The 19755-nt window shown below is 41.1% G+C and overlaps 2 protein-coding genes across 3 annotated transcripts; one reads left to right on the top strand and one right to left on the bottom strand.

Annotated features, from left to right (window-relative positions):
• Positions 1-14: 14 nt before the first annotated feature.
• pla2g7 (phospholipase A2, group VII (platelet-activating factor acetylhydrolase, plasma)) lies at positions 15-11067 on the bottom strand. 2 transcript variants are annotated; one of them, XM_008398202.3, is made up of 11 exons: positions 10711-11067; positions 9130-9257; positions 8189-8339; positions 7457-7550; positions 7311-7379; positions 4578-4752; positions 3091-3204; positions 2690-2781; positions 1841-2011; positions 1622-1770; positions 15-590 (listed from the first exon to the last, which is right to left on the bottom strand). In XM_008398202.3, the coding sequence occupies exons 1-11, from the start codon at positions 10772-10774 to the stop codon at positions 490-492; spliced, it is 1308 nt and encodes a 435-aa protein (XP_008396424.1). In that variant the 5' UTR covers positions 10775-11067; the 3' UTR covers positions 15-489. The 2 variants fall into 2 exon arrangements, with proteins under 2 accessions (XP_008396424.1, XP_081458495.1); XM_081602369.1 differs by having other exon boundaries at positions 9130-9252.
• A 230-nt stretch (positions 11068-11297) lies between these two features.
• ints9 (integrator complex subunit 9) lies at positions 11298-19245 on the top strand. Its single transcript, XM_008398206.3, has 17 exons — positions 11298-11726; positions 12096-12223; positions 12320-12380; positions 12516-12578; positions 12752-12891; positions 13124-13210; positions 13903-14023; positions 14577-14711; positions 15218-15329; positions 15435-15615; positions 15714-15774; positions 16863-17034; positions 17206-17330; positions 17680-17847; positions 17958-18056; positions 18145-18282; positions 18921-19245. The coding sequence occupies exons 1-17, from the start codon at positions 11718-11720 to the stop codon at positions 19095-19097; spliced, it is 1977 nt and encodes a 658-aa protein (XP_008396428.1). The 5' UTR covers positions 11298-11717; the 3' UTR covers positions 19098-19245.
• Positions 19246-19755: the final 510 nt, after the last annotated feature.

Raw genomic sequence — 19755 nt, 5'->3', positions numbered from 1 at the left:
AAACACTACACTGATTATTTGATACAAGTTTATTTAAAACACGTAGATTATAGACATGCGATTAAAAATTGTGCGTGCTATTCACCCATGAGGAATCATTCTGAGCTGCAGCACATAGGAACTTACTGTAGGCGTTAGTGTTAAAAAAAATTAGGCGTTTTTATTTGGCTGAACTACTAATTAAAACCAGTGTGCATCAGATTATTATAGCTTAGGACAAAAATCTAAGTCGAGATCCAAACAAATTGCTGAAAATACTTGGTTTTTACTGAACAAATATGAACCTGGAAGCTAAAAAAAGATTTCACCAACAGTAAAAGGAAGTCCTTTGTACATCAAGGCCTCTTGATACAATCAGCGGTACACTTGGTGATTTGTCCTGCCTGCTTCTGAGGTAGACTGGCTTTTCTCTCCGACGCATTCTCCTCATTCAGAGGAACCGGCTTTAGCTGGGAGAGATTCTGGAGCACGAGACGCCCATCAGGGTGTTCACATAGACGACTGGAGCAGAATTACGTTGGTTCCTGGGATGAGGTTTTCATCATGTCCGTCAATCAAAGGGTCCCACTGATTGAAATCTTTCTCCAGATCTACAAAATATGAAAAACATCCAGATGAGTCTAAAGTTAAGTCGGCCTCATGAATGTCTCAAATTCATGAAAATAAACTATTATGCTTCCTTAAACAGGTTTTGCCCCAAATCATTCTTAGATGATGAGATTTCAGTCTGATCAGTTCAGCTTAGAGTGATCAAGGTGTTTTAGGGGTTCTTGTTGCATCCAAATAATTTGCTGCTGGCCACAACCCTGACTCAACGTTTACACTTCCAAGTGAAAATGGCTTCTTAACAGATGCACAACTTGACATTCAAAATGTCTTTATGACAACTTGACATTAACCAATAAATCATTACCGTTTAAACTTATCTAATTTTTAAAGTGCAATCAGTAATACTTTTATAACAAATTTATAACAGTAATGATTTATTGGTTAATGTCAAGTTGTCATAACATTTTGAATAATGCCAACTTTGTATTAAAAGTCATAATTTACAGAATGACGCTTTATGACAACAGTCATAAATATTCATGAAGGCTTATTTATGTTCATGACAGATGTTATGTCATGTTTATGACAGGTGTTATGTCAGTCTTATTCACCCCCCTTCAAATAAAATGTTACCCAAAGTAAAAAAAAAAAAAGCTTTTGCTAGCTAGCTAGCTCGTCATGGATAAGTCTAAATTTGCCAGTTGGCTCGTCTCTGTTGCCAACCCATACGAGGAAAGGTGACAAAGAAGAAATTGACTACAGGTTTAAGACTAAAGACCCATATCGTCACCTTCCTGAACTACCGTAATGGCATAAGTTTTTGTTTTTTCTTTTGGCCTATGTCATTTGGCACAAAATGACTTGGGGCCATTATTTTAGGAAGGTGACAAAATGCAGTACAAGAAGCATAAAGCTGGTATCAAGAGCCACAATCGGATCCCATAAATTTGAGTTACTGCTGCACAATTCCCCACCACCTCCTATATCTATAGTTTTTTCTGTCTTAAATTTCATTGAAGGTGGAATTAAAAATTCTGAGGCTTTGAGGTGGACCAGGTGGGGGTTTTCTTACGAAGATGGCGTTGCAGAAAGGCCAGAGTTGCTTTGTTGGAGAGGTCTATGGCTAGCTCCGGGTCGATCTCCCCTTTCAGCTTCATCAGCTTCCCGATCCAGTTCCCGGTCAGGAAGGTGAAGTCTGGAAAGCTCTGGTGAACCGTGCCTCTGTCGGAATATGAGAGCATTAACGACCGGTTTATTATATCACTATGACTACTGTGGGTCCTCCCTGTACCTGATGGTGATCATTTTCCTGTCTATGACAGTACAGTCCAACTTCTTCATGCGGCTGATGTTTCCCGCCCACTGGAACTTCTCAGAGTTGATGAAGAAAATGGGCTGCTTGACCCGAGGAAAGATCTCGTCATCTAAAGGGACCATCCAGGCGTCCAGAGCTACGCCGCACCTGATTGGAGGGCAGAGTTTTGAAGCTTGCGGCGATGTTTTAACCACAAACTTGAGTGTTTTTATTGGACTTTCTGATGAACCAACACAGCAGAAGCACACAAGACGAAAAGTGTATGCAGTTTTCAACATATTTCAAATGCAAATCAGGAAAATTTGCTGTGCATTTGCAAAATTGTCAACAAGAGTTTTTCAAATTTTACCACATATTCCCAACTGGATTTAGGTTCGAACTTTAACTAGACCAATAACACGTGAACATGCTTCAATCTAACATTATGCTCTGCATGTTTAGGATCGTCGTCATGCTGCAAAGTGAACCATCACCCCAGTCTCCAACCTTTTGCAGCCTCTAGCAGCTTCAATGAACCTGCTTCAGAAGGTATGCCCACAGTATGATGCTGTCACCACCATCATGTTTTACTTTGGGAACATGCAGATGACTTCTGCACTGGATTTTTTTTTTTTTTTTGCTTGCTTGCTTGCTTGCTTGTTTTTAGCGGCATTAGTGAGGGGGTCTGAATACAAATTCCAAAACGTGTCATTCTACTTGAGCTTCATTTTGGTCATTGTTACATAAGATGAATAAATGAAGAGACGCTGCTGCTTCTAAAGAGTACGGTACTGTAAAATATTGTGCGACTTTCTGGAATGGGTGTGTCGTAAAGAGAGAACATACTTGAATTTAACTTCCTTGCACAGGGATTCAATAACAGTTGCGCCTCCAAAGGAATGTCCCATCACTGCTGTCCTGCACAGGTCCATGGAGTTCTGGTGCCACAGAGACGAGAGGAAGTCATTTAAAATGAATTTTTTTTCCATTACATATGAATTAATGTAAGTAGTGATGTTATAGCTGCTGCCTTTATTGTAGATCTGACACCAGAAGGAGGCTTATTTTGGAAGATAACCCACAAAATGACCAACTTTGCTAACTTTCTAAGTTAACGCTATTATCAGAGCAGCAGCTAGCTGGGACGCCCCTTTAAATGAAGTTGCTTTACCATGCAGGTACACTGCAAAAGATACAGCAAGATCCAATATTTCATCTGCCAGAATATATAGCTACATTAGCATTACCTCCAGCGTTGTGTAGTCGAACGGCGTCTGCAGGACGTTCTGCACCGCTACTCCAGAGTTCATCTGGGTGAGTTTATCCAGAGCCAGGATGCATTCGTCGGCTCGTTGCTTCACCTGGAAACGGGAACAAAATGGGATCGGGTCAAATTAAATAAGTATCATAGAGCTTCACGCTCCTACTTTGTTGCATTATGACCACACACCTCTCTGTGTGTTTCCCATCTTAAATAGTGTTAAAGTGTGAAGCGAGAGCAAAATGTTACATGGTTTTCAGAACTCTCAGGCAATAAAAATCCTTAAAGTGTTCATTTGTATTTAAACGCGCCGATTCTAGTTGGTAGAATCACTATTTCTGCCAAATTTGTTTTTCTCCCAGAGACTCACGTTTTTACCCTTTTTTTCTTTCACAGGATATCTGACCGTCCTTAAAATGTCTTAATTTTCTTCTCTTTTTTTAAAAAAAGTATGTCATCCTTTAAGATGTTAATCACAGGCAGCGGTGGGCATTTATTGTATCGTTTATTATTTATCGCGATAAATGTCTTAAGAATTCTGGTTTCTTATTGTTTATTTATTCCAATTAATGCTTAAAACCGATCAAACACGCCCTTATGGTCACGATTGACTGTTCTATTTCCTCCACTGTTTGTCCAATGAATTTGAAAATACAGTTGCCGTGTTCAGCTTAGTGGCACAAATCACACTTCTTCATGTGACTGGTGTCCTAAAGAGGCACACGACAAACGGGAATGTTTTTCAAGAGCAATATTTGTTTTTGTTGGGCTATAATTTCCGTGACACACAGTCAGTCATACAGACTATTACATCAAGTCAAAGACATAACAAATAGTTCTTAGTCATTTTATCGTTATTACAATATTACCGCAAAAATATTGTGATAAAACTTGAAGACCATATCACCAGGATTATATAATTTATTTCCTTTTATGTAATTTCCTGTATTTATTTATTTTTTCTCATGCAACGTTTCCATCAGGCCAAGATTTGAGTCACACTCATACATCTTGATTCTTTGACTTGATGCGGTCAAGGCTACTGCTAACTAACTGCTAACATGCTTCCACTAGCTAACCAGCTTTATTTATTCATTTTTTTGCGTCTATGGTGGATAAATTATGGAAATTTGTCACTAGTTGGTTGGATGACTTTCATACGTTTCTGTGGACAAATGGATCTTAAATTCAAATGCTATTATTGTTGATGATGGTCTTAAAAAGTCTTAAATTTGAGTTTGTGAAACCTGTAGAAACCTTAATTTAAACAGAGCTAAAATTCAAAGGAAATGAATACTTCTGGAAATGCACATTTATGTTGAGTGGGCCGGTTACCTAGAAAGAAAAAAAGAGAGATGGAGCAAGGATGTGGTTATTTCACTGTAAAGCCTGCTTTGTGTGTCGAAAATTGAGAAGTGATGAAATCCATGAGCGGCCGGCCCTCTCTGCATGACGCGGCAGATCTCAACTGACCTGCCTGTTCCTCAGGGGGAACTCGCTCTCGCCGTGCTTCAGAGCTCTGTAGTACATCCACTCCCTCAGCAGGCCGTCTCGGTCCGAGGCCGACGGCGACATGGGCCGGCTCTCCTGCGTCGGCCCGGGTTCCGTCTTCTCGTTGAAGTAAAAGGTAGCCGAGGCCGACTCGTCTCTGCCGGGAGGGGAAAACGCAAAATGGACGTTGAAGGGGGAGAAAAAAAATAAATAAAATGAAACTGTTGAGGGTGTTTCTGAAAAAACGGACCTCGCTGTACATGTTTGGCTTAAATGCGGACATCCTAGTGTTGATGATGTATCTAAACCAATCAGATGGAGATAAAGATCTAAAGATGACGTCACTGTTAACTTTAGCATCCCCGGCCGTCACAGGACCGTCAATTTGATACACAGAAACACAAAGCTCAATTCAGCCAAAGCTGCTAAAAACCTTTGTGGTAACTTTGTTTCCCGGCCATGTAGGCATCTGTTTCCTGCCATCATCTGATCAGAACCAGTTCTGGGGATTACTGTAGAACCTGTGGACACGACGCTCCAAACAAGGATTCTTCATAACATTACACACAACTCTGAGCATCCTCTTCAACAGACTGTTAAACAGCAACAGTCAGAGGTTTCAATGTGAACTGCTGTAACGCAGACTGCTACAGGAGACGCTTCCTCCTAACAGCCATCAGCAGCTACAACAACTATTTGAAAAAAACACTTGGATGATATGAATTGCATTTAATTTCCCTCTGGGATTAATGAGATGTTTGGTTTTATTGTTTGTGTTAAATTTCTTAGTACGACAAACTGTAACTATATTTAATTCTAACAAGTCTGAGAAAAGAGGGTTTTATGAGATGGTGACAATCAGCACAATCCTATAATTGTGCTGAATAAGCAGAAGTTTATCTGCTTCTTAAGCAGATATATAAACTTCCTTTATGGGACTAGAAAAAAAGTCTTGGTGTCAGGTCCGTCAACTGAAACATCCTGTTTTGAGGTGAATTAAAGAGCAAATCTATCTTGAGATCTTCACATATCTGCGCGAGGCTTGGCTCTCGTGTTCAGGCTCGTTCGTGAGCGTCTTTCTTTCCTCCGTCTCGAGGTTTTCTGTCGCAATCTGAGGCGGAGCGAGGCGGCTGCTGGCTGAAACACCCGAGTCACGCCGCAGACTTGTGACAAAGCGAGTCCGCTGACCACAGGCCCACGTGTTAGCTCCGCGGCTTCTGCCTTCAACCTGGCCGCGGCCGGCCCGGCTCCCTCACAGAGCAGCCGAGGCCATTATGCTCTCCTCCATACGGTCCCCTTGTCTCTATACTGAAAAGAAAATGTGATGAGCTGGTCCGTACCATTGTCTGCGCACCCTTTCCACTCCGACTCCACGGACAAACAGCAGAGGAGGGCCGGCCCTCTCTGCTGCGTTTGGCTGATGGTCAGACACAATTTCTTCAAAATGACAGAATCTAGGTTTGTATTTCTGGGCTCTGTGCCGTCAGGCACTCGTGAAGGGTGATGGGATTTGGTTTTACAGGGCAAAAAATGTCAATTAAAAATGGAAAAACGTGTGCTGTGACAAATGAATTATTTCCTTTTAAAAGTTTGAGATCAAACCAGTTAAGTATAGCAAGAAAACTCAGTGAGTACAAAAAGCATGGTTGTGTTTGAGTCTTTATCAGTGAAGGATTTTTGCCATAGTTGCCTTTGCAGGATTATTTTTAATTTAGCCACATTTATGGGTTTTTGAACACGGAGATGCCTTTTTTTTCCCCCTTCAGCCAATCAGAGGTGGAATTGCTTCTGATCAGTGTCTTATAGCAACGCTTCGATTGTAGTTTTCTGGCCGGTCACCCATCTTAAAAAAGTCTGACCTTCCAATTCCCATTTAATTATTTATTTCCCCCCCAAAAAAGTCACTGATATAGTAACAAAGTCGCTACGTTAGCAACAATGGGGTGACTATTTCATGTTTTTTATTTATAGATATTTTGTAAATGTATTAATTGGGTTTTACATTTATGTCTTGATTGATCAACATTCATCAAGACAAGGCTTTGGCTCCCTTAGGAGGAGCCACTGCTAAAATAATATATTAATTACCGTATTACAATGCCAATGTTATCTATAGAATTTCTTACTTTAATTTATAAAAAGTTAGGCAAAAACAAAGAAGTACTAAATTTAGTAATCGTTTTTCATGTTGATACATGTTGATTAGTTGAAGTAACTTTAGTTTTGTATGTGTGTGTGCGTGTGTGTGTATGTAAAGTTGTTTGTCCTGTGTCTGGGTGTTGGCCTGTGATAGTCCAAGTTGGACCCTGACTTTCACCTAACGACCGCCGGAGGTGGGCGCCATACGCAGGTTTTCTGTAGATGCTAATAGAATTAGCACGCGTGTCAACAAGACTTCCTGCTTGTTTGGCAGCTGTAGTTTTCACACGTGGATGGCGTTTGTCTGGAAGTTTTCACAAATGGAAATATTTCTAAACAGTCTAATTAGCTTTTTTCTTAAGAAAGCAAAAAGTGTAGCAGCCAGCTTGACTGGCAGTGCACAGCGACGTCAACTCGTCTCTCGTATCGATCTAACATCTTCCCCAGCATCTGAGTGAAACCGAGGCTTCTTCAAACCTTGGTTTAACTGACCCATATCAGCAGTCAGGTCAGTTCAGGTAGAGTTCACTTTGACTAAATTCATTAGCCAACTTGATGCTCGGCATGGTGAGTTACCTGTGTTCCACTGACGCCACGATGAAGCCCTGAGAGGCCAGCTCTACACATATAGCTGAATACAAAGTCCTGGAACAAAACAGACAGATGTTCAGTTAACAGCAACTCCAGCCGTAAAGGGAAAAAAACCTGCACACGGTGTGTACCTGAAGGCACCGAGGCCGTGGGAGAAGATAACCACAGGACACTTCTCACTGGATTTAAACGGAGCGTCCATGTAGGCGGGGATCTTATAGGAGCCTGGAATATTAAAACCAGACGACAGCGTGGAATTAAGAATCAGAATAGGAACAAACCCTCCTGTTTCTCTGTTAACGTCCCAATAATTCTGCTTGGTAACACATCTGAAATTAGAGATCAAAGTAGAAGAAAGTTTGAAGCTGAGCTAATCCCAACTGAAATGAAGCTGAAGTGGCAAGTGTGAATTTTAACTCACTTCTGCTTTCAGATTCTCCTGAAGCTTCCAGCTGGTTTCGATCAGCTGCTCCTCACCACAAACTATCAACCGTTAAGCTAGGCCTGTCTGAAACCCTGATGCTTCAGATTTCATTAGAAATTTGCTCCCATATTTCTAATGAAACCTGAAAAACTGATGTGAGACCCGAACGTTGGTTTGTGAAATTGTAAGAGATGTCGTTACTAAGAGTTACACTGTAACTTAAAAAGGGAGGTAATTACTTCTCCACATGGGAGCCAAGCTAGTTGTATTGTTTTTTTTTTTTTTACTTGTAATAAGCAAAATTAAATTAAAATTTGGGTTTAATCTGGGCATTTTTGATAGTAAAATTAAGTGTGACGATTAAAAAAAATGTAAAATAAGAGTAAGAAAAGGAAGCATGATGCACATCTGGAGGATGTGTGTGTCTGCAGACATTCACCAAAGAGGTATTCGAAAATCTTTTCGCTCCAAGTTCGGTTGATTTTCATGAAGTCGGCCAAGCCGTAAAAATACTCCATGTTCGGGACCCAGTCAGGCTTCTCGGCTTTCTCTGTCTCCTGGCAGGGATAGTACAGCCGGAAGAAGCTGCCCTGTTAACACACACACACACACACACACACACACACGCACGACTCATTTTATATCAGCAGGACAACAAAAACATTTCAACTGGATCTGGAACTATTTAAAATATTTCCTCCTCAGAACCAAGTAGTTGTGTGTTTGCAGAAGTACGTGAGGGCAGGGCCAGTCTGGTGACGTTTGGGGCCCTGGGTGGAAATCCACCGGGGCCCTTCCAGCGGACATCATTCAGTACAACTCCGGTAATATTCCTTTTTATTTCATCCGTCTTCAAAAATGCTCACTTTATACATCTGAGTTATCCATTATCACAGTTATTTTCAATAAATTAAGCTGATTTGTCAGATTAAGAGTTCCTTTTTAAAAACGGACAACTTTTAAGCAGGTATTAAACATTTTACTAAAGGGTACATTTCTGTATTACAAATGTTTTCTTTTTTCCATTAGTCTGATGTAATAGTCAAACTTTAAATGTCATGTTTTCATTGGCTAAGCGGAAAATTATTATAATTAACAGAAATAAAGGCTTCCAAACATCCATCTGTGTAATTAATCTAAATAATGTTTCACTTTGTAATAAAGTCCCTGAAATAAATGATATTCTAATTTATTAAATGGATTTGTACTAATTTATGCTTATTTTTGTCCTTTTGAGAGGACTGGATCATCCAGAAAAGTGAAAAATAAATACCAGAGAACCGTTTTTGCCTATTTAAATCCAATGCCCACTCAAACGCACAGACACACAGCTGGCCCTGTGTGTGCGGACATGGCGTGGGTTTTGTTGCCGCTTGTCACCTGTGCAGTGTGGTCCATCATGAAGTCGGTGCAGCCCACGTGGTTGGGGCCCTTCGGAGGAGGGATCCCCAGATGATTACTGCAGGAGCTCCCCATGGCAAAGAAGCCTAGCTTGTACCTCCACTGTTCTGATAAAAGACCACGATACAGATGTGGTTAGACGACACGCAAGACGAGACAAAAATCAAACCATCAATAAACTCTTTAACTTCACCTCAAGTCAACAGCTTGGTGGTTAAAATTGGAGAAAAATATTGAAAATGGTTTTTAATCCGGATAAAATTCAGGGCTTCCCCCCAGTGTATTATAAGCCTGGCAGGCTACCAGGCTTTAATTGGTCCCTGCCAGGCTAAGCATTGTTTATTTATTTTAGTGTTTTTTTTCCCCCTTATTTAACCCTTTCATGCATAGTGGTCACTACAGTTGACAGCTATCTAAAAGCCATTTTCTTGTGCTTCTTGTGGATTTTTATGTTATAAATGCACACAGACCACTGAAGTGGACGCTAATGCATCATAAAATACACTATCAACTACTGACCATCAGCCGCAAATGCAAGAAATAATTTTTGTTAAATCCAATATCGCCAAGAGACCCTGTCCCTCCTTCTACTGTAAACAACTTGCAGGTTTTCTGGGGGAAACCCTGAACAATTAGTAGAGGTGTATGTACATATTTGATCCTTTGTGGGTCAGAGAAAATCCAAAATGAATTCAGAATTATTCAATTCAATTCAGAAACACACAATATCCATCCCAAAGTAAAGTTAAATGTTGTCGTGACTCGCGTTCAGGTATCTTTAAGGAGTTGCTGCGGAGTAACAGTTGAGTTTTTTGGGAACAACACGGCCAGTGAATGTATTGTATATACACGCATCAATTCATACCCGCTGATATACAATTGATGTACTTAAATTTACCATTCAACCATTCATTTGCATTAGTCAAATCATTGTTCTGTCTTTATAGGGCACCAAATCAGGCTCTAGCCCAGGGCTCACATCCATGTAAATCTGGCCCTGGTTACCACAGGACTGTTAGGCTAACGGCTCTATTTCAAGGCAGCAGAGCTGGTATTCCAATGTAAAATACTATTCATTATTTTTATCCACCTCTTTTGCTTTTCGCCAATACTCTTTAAATCAACATCTCGTTAAAAAGCTATGAGAGACGTTGAAGTCGGGAATATAATTTATTGATACACCATCATTTTTAAATCATTTAAAATGCTTGTTCTGTCATTCCACATCAGAAAAATGAAGTGTTAAAGTGATTTTTCTTTTTTAAAGTTCCGAATTAAATGACGGCCATCTCCGCCTGCGCTGTGAACATAGTGACACTGCGACTTGGCAGTTTAAGTAAAGACTGACTGGTTCTGAAAACGAGGATTTTAAACAGCACTTGCAGACTTTAACCTTTGGTCTCAATGTTCCTGTATTGGTCCCTTGACTCTGTTAGTAACATAGTAGTAACTTCGCTGTCAGAAGCTGTAAACTATTTCGCAAAACCTTATGTCACAACATCAACGAAGTTGTTCAGTCGTGACATAAAGCTCGCGCTGTAGTATTAAAGTAGTGCTTACCTGTCCTTGCCCAGTCGTAAATTCTCTTCACCGCTATCTGCACAAATCCTCCATTAAAAGACATCGACCTTTGTCGTTTTAAAAAATTTAGTTAACCCGCGCGCTTAAGCGGCTGACACCAAAATCATGGATAGAACGCAACAAAACAACAAGGCCTGAGGCAGCTCCGGAAATCTGGTTGTCCCCGGCTGTTGCCACATCAGCTGTGCTTCATTATTGTGCGGTCACAAGCATTTGTTAGCAACAGCGCACCTGTATGAGTCACTCGGCGGCAGCTAAACCTGTTCCGAGTTTGACAGCAGCGAGCAAAAACTGGGAGCAACATGGGGGTGGGAGGGTAGAGGTTTTACACTGGCTCCGCATCATTTACAAGCCAGCGAGACTAGCGGGGTGGGACCATGTTTCTGCTGACCATTTATCTGTGCCTTTCAGGGTGGTTAGTGGACGCTGACTTTAACCATGTATATCATATTTACATAAAACTAATAGGACTGTGTCACCCGGAAAACGCATAGCCTTCCGTTTAGGAGAGAAAACTGTCTTGCGCCGCTCACGAGTAGTTCCAGCCAGGTTACGCACCGGCTGATTGCTACGGATTCGACATCAGTTCCCAAATAATAAAAAAAGTCAGGGAAGTTGTGTTATAAAACGGCATAGACCTTCATCTCGCTGTTACTGTGATAACACTTTTATGAATATCGTTTTCAGTTCTTAGTAAAAACGATGGGAGAGAGGGCATGTAGCCATGTGACATTGTTTAGATAAATATTGAATTGAATTTAATTTATCTTTAATTTGATTCGGTTATCCACCGTGCTTACTCTGGCAGGAAAACCAATAATATTCTGTTAAAGAGCTGGCTCGTCTGGTGGAATTATACTCCGTTCCTGTAGGGGGTGGGAGAGAGCATAGATCACGAGCGGATTCTCAACAATGTAACACAAAATATTAGCAGTTTAGCTACGAGGGCTAAAATATAGCATTTTCCAGTCCTAACTTCTCTTAAAATGAAGCTGGTGAGTAAATAACACAAATATTAAAAATAAAACACAATGCCATCGCAGCTTGAGAAGAGGTCCTGAGAGCCTTAGAAAGTAGCATTAGGAGCTAATCCATTCACTGGTTAGCCAAGCAGCTAACAACAAGGCTAAGGACTGTACTTGCATTGATCCTCCCATGCTGTTTGATATAGTGAAAACTGGAAGTAGTTCGTTTGATAATAGTCTTATAATTTGTATTTCATATCCTTGCAACGACAAAGAAAGCTGGTTTCTGCTCAAAACACTTTAAAAGCAACAATTTGTTGCATTTTTTCTGGGGTTGTGTTGACATTACCCGGTTATGTTTTACATGAAAGCCTCCTGGTCCCCTTTTTCTTTTTGCAGTACTGTTTGTCCGGTCACCCAACGCTGCCTTGCAATGTTCTCAAATTCAAATCCACCACCGTAATGCTGGACTGTGGACTGGACACCACGTCTGTCCTCAACTTTCTGCCTCTTCCTCTGGTGCACAGGTAAAAAAAAAAGAAGAAGTGATTTAACTGTTTATGACGGATGTATTGATAATTTTTTTTTTTTTTTACATTTTATTTTATTTTGTGTGTAATCAGTCCGAGACTCTCCAAGCTGCCTGGCTGGGTCTCAAAGGATGGGAGCTTAAACCTGGAAAAGGTAAGAGGAGTTACAGGATTGAGGGATTGAATTAGTGTGGCGTACAGTGAAAGGTTGTAAATACAGCTGAAAAACAGTTTTACATGAATAGTTTCTAAGGTACAGATTAAATAAAAGTCCTCTTCATCCTCCCAGGAGCTGAAGGAATGCGCCGGCAGAGTGTTTGTGGACTCCCAGCCCGAGTTCTGTCTCCCTGAGGTAAATAATCCAACTGAGATGATTGTTATTAGAAGAAAACTTGGGTATGGTTTAACCTAGGCAATATGTACTGTTCACTGCTGCATCATCTATTCTATACATCACTGTAAACAACCAAAAAGCAAACTCCGCTCTTCATCTTGGTCTAATTCTTTTTGATTTCTCTCCCACAGAGAGAACTGCTGGATCTCTCCACCATCGACGTCATCCTCATCTCCAACTACCACTGTATGATGGCCTTGCCCTACATCACCGAACACACCGGATTCACAGGGACGGTGTACGCCACAGAGCCCACCCTGCAGATAGGAAGGCGAGTACGGAGGGCGCTAAAATGGATGTTTTTTACTTCATTTGTTAAAAAATGAAGTTTTTCACAAAAGAGAACAATTCAAGAAATAAAGAGAATAATTTTGGGGGGTTTTTTGTAGCTTGTTGCTTTTGATTTTAGTTAAAAATCTCACTTGCTCCTTCGTCTTACATGTAAAATAATTTTAATGTACCAATGAAGTTATTAACGAGTAAGAACCCTCGTTCCCCTCCAGGTTGCTGATGGAGGAACTGGTGAACTTCATGGAGAGGGTTCCCAAAGCTCAGTCTGCCACCTGCTGGAAGAACAAGGAAATTCAGAGGTCGGGAAATTAAACGCAAAAAATGTGGAAAAAGTTTAAAGGGAACTAGTTTTGTAGAATTTATTTATTTTTTTATGCTTCTCGAGGCTTTTCCCAATTTTCTGTGGCCTGTTTTTGTTGAGCAGAAGTAATCTCCCAGCGACTCGAATAATAAACACACACAAAGACGTAAAAAAAAAAATAAAAATAAAAAACATATTCAATTTCTTGTAGCCTCTTCTGTGCTCTGTAATCTTTGGTTCGTTAGATTCCATCACTAACTTGGAGTTTTACTTTATTTCTTTGAAACCAGTTCAGTTTCCTTGGTTATTTATTTGCTAATTTTGAAAAATAATTTTAAAAAATATATATTGGTACAGTTTTTCTTTCGTCCTTCCCTCAGTTATATGAAGTCTGCTGAAACATATGTTGAAAAAATATCATGGTGCTCCCAACTCCAAAGTTCATTGTTTTTATTTATTTATTTTTTTACCACGCTCTGTTAGCATTTTAATTTGAAATGAGCTTCAGCATGATTTTTCTTCAGCAGTGGAGTCTTGTGGAGAGCGTTCTGCTTGAAAATGACTTTCTAGCTCCAGGTCTTCCTTTCTTATTTTTTGTTTTTCAACTAAAAATAAAATCCACTTCAGGGTTGTGAAACCTTTTTATTAGACCATCAGTTGATGTAAATAAATGACGCTCTTCCGCATCAGGATGCTTCCTGGGCCGCTGAAGGACGCGGTGGACGTGTGGACGTGGAAACGGTGCTACAGCATGCAGGAGGTCAACTCGGCGCTCAGCAAAGTGCAGCTCGTCGGCTATTCCCAGAAAGTGGTACGAACAACTATTCTCCTAATTGCACTGACTGAACAGATTAAAGTTGTTTTTACATTGTTGACCAAGCTTGTGAATATTTTAGTGTATTTAAGTGTCCTGTACTGGTGCAGACCTGTCAAATAAATTTGTAATTCTGTGCATTTACGTCTGTTTAAAAAAAATACAAAAAAGTTTTAAGCACAGCTCTTCTGTATCAGATCAGCCGATACTAAACCTCATATATTGGTATCGGTATCGGAAGTGAAAAATGTGAATGGGTGCATCCCTAATTCAGATATTTTGTAACATATTTCGGAAATACTGACAAAATATAAAGCAATGCGGCTAAACTTTAGACAACACTGATAATTAGACTGACTGATACCACAGTTTGCATAAAATTTAAATACTAAACACAGTTATTTTCTCTCTATTCTAAAACACCACAATAGATAAATCTAAAAATTTCAGTCAATTTGAATCTTGTTTCTGTTGTAAGATGTATTTCCAGGCCACACTTGTTGTTTTTCTCGTGTTTGTTTGCTTTCCTGACCCTGACTCCGTTGTTCAGGAGTTGTTTGGAGCCGTGCAGGTCTCCCCCTTGAGCTCCGGCTACTCGCTGGGCAGCTCCAACTGGATCATCCAGTCGCATCACGAGAAGGTGTCCTACGTGTCGGGTTCTTCCCTCCTCACCACACATCCGCAGGTAAAATCCTCCTCCTTCTGATGTCAACCCATACGATGCTAGCTGCATTCTGTGCAAACAGAGCCATAGACGGTGTCTTACTCTTTTAGCAGCTTTGTGTTTCTTACTCTATAAGAAACACAAAGCTGCAGCCAAGAGCCACAAACAGAGCCAGGAAATTTCAATTTATGTTAAGCCTGATTGTAATGCAGTAGAATCTCCCAACCATTCCCTGTATTTATAGTTTTTTTTGGTCTTAAATTTCATTCAATGTGGCATTAACAAAAAGGTTTTAAGAAGCCTTACATTTTTCTTGCCAAAACCTGCAGATACCCTGAAACAAAACCAGAGTGTAAAAAGTAAACTCTGTTTAATGTGTTGTTGAATTTAAACCAAAACTGAAGGGTGTTTAGTGTAGTTTAAAGCGAGGGAAGAGGCAAACGCCACCGATCTTGTGCTCCCACGAAGACTAAACCACACTGTCACAGAGTGCTCTGGTAAAGTCTGCTTCCTGTTTCTCCTCCCAGCCGATGGACCAGAGCTCCCTGAAGAACAGCGACGTTCTGATTCTGACGGGCCTCACGCAGATGCCCACCGCCAACCCAGACGGCATGCTGGGAGAATTCTGCAGCAACCTGGGTAGCTTAAAAATGTCCAGAAGAAACAATTCGCCTAATGTTTTTTTTTATTTATTTTTTGATCTAAGTCACTGACTGAAGCTTGTTGTTGGGTTTGGCCCCGCAGCCATGACGATCCGGGCAGGAGGCAATGTGCTGGTCCCCTGCTACTCCTCTGGAGTGATTTACGACCTGCTGGAGTGTCTATACCAATTCATCGAGAGCGCCAACCTGGGGACCACGCCCTTCTACTTCATCTCACCCGTAGCCAACAGCTCCCTGGAGTTCTCACAGATCTTCGCTGAGTGGTGAGCAGCTCTTCCTTAAGACCTCTTCATGTTTTCTTCATTACTTCTTGGTCATTCTTATTCCACTTCTAATTTCTGTCTTTTCTGTTCGCATTCAGGCTTTGTCATAATAAGCAAACTAAGGTGTATCTTCCTGAGCCTCCTTTCCCACACGCAGAGGTAATTTCCACCTGCTGCACCAACAATGATGCTGCAGTTTCTGACAAAAGGATTCTGTCAGTATGACCTCACATGCTGGAATATTACAGCTGGAAAACAACTTTCTAGATCCAAACTTTTAAACTGAGGTGACACTTCTAAGATCCAGGAATGTGGTCTTGAGTTTCCACCAGTGCAGAGCTTGAGCAACAATCACATCAGGCGACTGTATCCATTAGGCTTCTGCATATTCTTAAAAAGTCTTCAGATTTCTTTGTATGTATCTAAAATTAAGGCCTTAAAATGTTTTAGATTCATCTTAAAAAGTAATTTGGCCTTTTAATATTGTTACCTTCTTAAAATAATGGCATAATAATTTTTTTTTATGTTTTAAGTGAAAAAAAAAAGACTTTGGACAAAAATTGATTAAGGTGATTATTTTAGGAGACGGGATGGTATATTAATCACGGGTCTTAAATTTTGTCATGGAATGATTAGCTGCTAATAAACTCCTTGTAAGGTTTAGTTGCTGCTAACTAACTGCTATCTAGCTAGTTAGCTAACTAGTTACCTAAGGCATTTATATTACATTTGGTCGTGGAAAGACTATTTAATGTCATATATTCTATTTTTCATTTTATTTATTTTTATTTTTTTCATGCGATTTATTTGGTCAGGCTAAAGTTTGACTCCCACTCAGACATCTTCATTGCATTTTGTGTCTCAAGATAGTTTAAGCTACTGCTAACTAGCTGCTAATGAACTAGCAAGCTTACTAGCTTTTTTGGCGTCTTTCCTGAGTAAGTGGAAATTTATCGTCGGTTGCCTGGGCCACGTTGATACGCGTCTGTGGTGGTACAGGTCTTAAATTCTATTCATACTAAGTCTTAAAAAGTCTGAAATTTGAGTTGGCGAGCCTGCAGGACCCCTGGATTTATCACCTGGAATGTAAAATTCAGTCAAACGTAACAACTAAATAGAAACAACATTTAAATAATGTTTAATATGGGCAACATTTTGATCTTGAAAGACTTTTTCTACCACACCAGCAGCTTCATAAAGAGGAAGCTGTTGGAATGGATGTGGTGACTTTGGTTTCTGTGTTCCAGCTGATCCAGACCAACAAGCTGAAGCACTATCCCAGCATCCACGGCGACTTCAGCAGCGAGTTCCGCCAGCCCTGCGTGGTTTTCACCGGTCATCCCTCACTGCGCTTCGGCGATGTGGTTCATTTCATGGAGCTGTGGGGCAAATCCAGCCTCAACACCGTCATCTTTACAGGTAACTACCACACAGACGCTGAGGAAACGGGGGGGGAAAAAAAACTATTTCTCCACCATGCAGAAAAAGTGCGGCTGGACGCCCTCAGGCAGTTCTCATTCTCTGCAGAGTTTATTAACCAATCCAACTTGATCTTGAAGCTGATTTTATTTGATTTGATTTTCCTTTCAGAGCCAGATTTCTCCTACCTGGATGCCTTGGCTCCATACCAGCCTTTAGCCATGAAATGTGTTTACTGTCCCATTGACACCAGGCTCAACTTCCATCAGGTTTCAAAGCTCTTGAAGGAAGTGCAGGTATTCAGCTCACATCATCACATCACTCATAAAATGTATGTGCTTTCTAGAATATTAAAATGTGGGATACTGTAGCAGAAACCTTAACTTTTGATTACCAGACCAGTAATAAGTAAGCAGTAGCAGCAGGTCACAGGATTTTGTGATATATATATTTTTTTCTTTTTTCACAGTTCTTAAAAATGATGTTGGACCACAAATAGATATATATTTTCCTTCCATTTCACAATTAATCGCTCCTTTGTGTTGATCTGTTACATGAAATCTCATTTAAATACGTTGACGTTTGTGTTTGCAACAAGACAAAATGTGGTAAAGTGAGCTGTCCGAACGCGTGTCTGTCCTGCAGCCCCTCCATGTGGTGTGTCCGGAGCAGTACACCCAGCCTCCTCTAACGCAGTCCCACCGTTCGGACCTGATGCTGGAGCTGCAGCCCCCTCCCATGCCTTACAGGCGCTGCTCCGTGCTCAACCTGCCCTTCAGGCGGCGCTACGAGCGAGTCTACATCCTGCCTGAGGTAACACTGACGTCAGTCAGAGGAAACTGACATTTTCTGCATCATGGGAGTATTTAGAGTCCCTCTGTAGCAGGTTTTAATTCCCGGAATCCTGATTCTTCCTCTTCTAGCTCGCCAACTCACTGGTACCCTCTGAGGTTAAACCCGGCGTCTCCGTGGCAACCGTGTCGGCAGTGCTGCAGTCCAAGGACAACAAGCACACGCTGCAGGTGAGGACCGCAGGATGTGCTGAAGTGTTTGTTGTCCCTGGAGTTGGCTGACATTTTTCTCCCAACCCCTAACCTTAAACCTGCCAAGTCGGTGCCCAAAGCGCCTCCTGTGGCCCCCAGCAAAAAGAGGAAGCGGGTGATGGAGGAGCCCCCCATGACGATGGCACCCAAACCCCTGCTGAGCGGAGCTGTGCCCCTGGAGGCTTTCCTGGCCACCCTGCAAAAGGTCAGAGTGAATGTTCTCTTAAAGGGGCAGTATCATGTAGAATTTACTTTTTATCATGTTATAATGCCATTCCCTCACAAAAACAAACCTGAAGTGTTGCTTTGATTCATGTTTGTTGAGAAATCCTTTAATCTCCCAATGCAACCATTTAGCTGAGCAAAACACAAGAGTGGACTTAGCACCGCCTCAGAGGGCAAAGCTCCTCCTACAGTTTACAAGCTGAGCATTCGACTCACAGAGCAGCCCTCCTCCAGGACTCCCTCACTCAGCTCCTTCAGACTAGTCAGCAGCAATTAGCAAACATCTGGTTGAACTGTATATCTGCTGAGCTACTTCTCAGAGAAATGCTGGTAAAAACATTGTTAAAGGTTTAATAGAGGAGACATTTTGTGATGACTTCCTGAAGGTGGAGTTTCAAAAAGAGCAGAAGTTTCTTAAAGAGACAGAGACCCAATTTCAAGGCGTTAAATAATGAGGGCTAATTTATTTTAAGTTATATTTGATATAAATGGCATTTTTTATAAGATAGCTACTTGATTGTGCTATAAACTGGCCAAAGTGCCTGGAAAACACAGAACACTCCTTTAAAACTGGGCTCAGTTTTCATTCCTGTGCGTTTGGTTCTTTTGGGCGAGCAGCACGGGATCACAGAGGTCAAAGTGGAGGAGACTGCAGACGGACACATCCTTCACCTGCAGGCCGAGGACACCCTGATTCAGCTGGAGGAGGACGGGACGCACATCGTCTGCGACAACAACGAGCCGCTGCGGGCCACGCTCAGAGACCTGGTGCTGCGCTTCCTGCAGAAACTCTGAGCATCTGGTCTGGTCTCCCTCTGCTGCAGCACAAACACCACAGGACTGGGGAGGAGAGATGTTGTATTTAAGTGTAGCTTTAATTTTTTGTTTTTTTTTATGAAATGTGTCCAGACTCATTATTTTGTATTAAATAATTTCCCAAACATCTTGTGTGGTGTGTCTTGAATCACTACAGTGTTTTGGGGGCGCCAACATTTTCACATTTTGTTTTTACAATTTTTTCTGACATCAATCAATTGGAACCAAAAAATTCTATTTCATTCATTGATAATTCACATTTATATAAAGAGTAAGAATTTAATTTGTTGAGCTTAGGGGTGCAGCTAACAATTAGCACTGGAAGTAAATTGGCACATTTTCCACTTAAACCTGTTTTTTTTTAGGTTTTGTTGGCTCTAGTGACCTTTATTTGAAGGTAGTTTGACAGGAAAGAGGTTATGAGAGAGGGGGGAGACATGCAGCAAATGTCACCAGGCTGGGAATTGAGCCTGCGACCACCAGCATGAGGACTAAGGTCTCAATACATGGGTTGTGCTTTGCCCCGGTGCCACCAGAGCACCCCAAAAAACAGTTTTATACAATATTAGAAATGCATTAACCCTCCCATGGCCTAAAGAGATGGGATCCATTAGACCCCACAAACTTTTTACTTTGC

This window comes from Poecilia reticulata, chromosome 21 (assembly GCF_904066995.2).
Source record: "Poecilia reticulata chromosome 21, P_reticulata-male-v2, whole genome shotgun sequence".
Taxonomy (NCBI): domain Eukaryota; kingdom Metazoa; phylum Chordata; class Actinopteri; order Cyprinodontiformes; family Poeciliidae; genus Poecilia; species Poecilia reticulata.
The sequence above is the reverse complement of the archived record's forward strand: the minus strand, read 5'-3'. Positions and strand labels throughout refer to the sequence as shown.

Bases quoted from the DNA above. Each gene is read 5' to 3' on its own strand.
- ints9 (XM_008398206.3), top strand. The intron at 14,712-15,217 runs GTAAAATCCTCC...TTCTCCTCCCAG, and splicing joins TCCTCACCACACATCCGCAG to CCGATGGACCAGAGCTCCCT. The intron at 15,616-15,713 runs GTGAGCAGCTCT...GTTCGCATTCAG, and splicing joins TCACAGATCTTCGCTGAGTG to GCTTTGTCATAATAAGCAAA.
- pla2g7 (XM_008398202.3), bottom strand. From the start codon at position 10,774: ATGTCTTTTAATGGAGGATTTGTGCAGATAGCGGTGAAGAGAATTTAC. The intron at 7,380-7,456 runs GTACACACCGTG...GTTTTGTTCCAG, and splicing joins CACGGCCTCGGTGCCTTCAG to GACTTTGTATTCAGCTATAT. The intron at 2,012-2,689 runs GTATGTTCTCTC...CCCTCCAATCAG, and splicing joins TGCAAGGAAGTTAAATTCAA to GTGCGGCGTAGCTCTGGACG.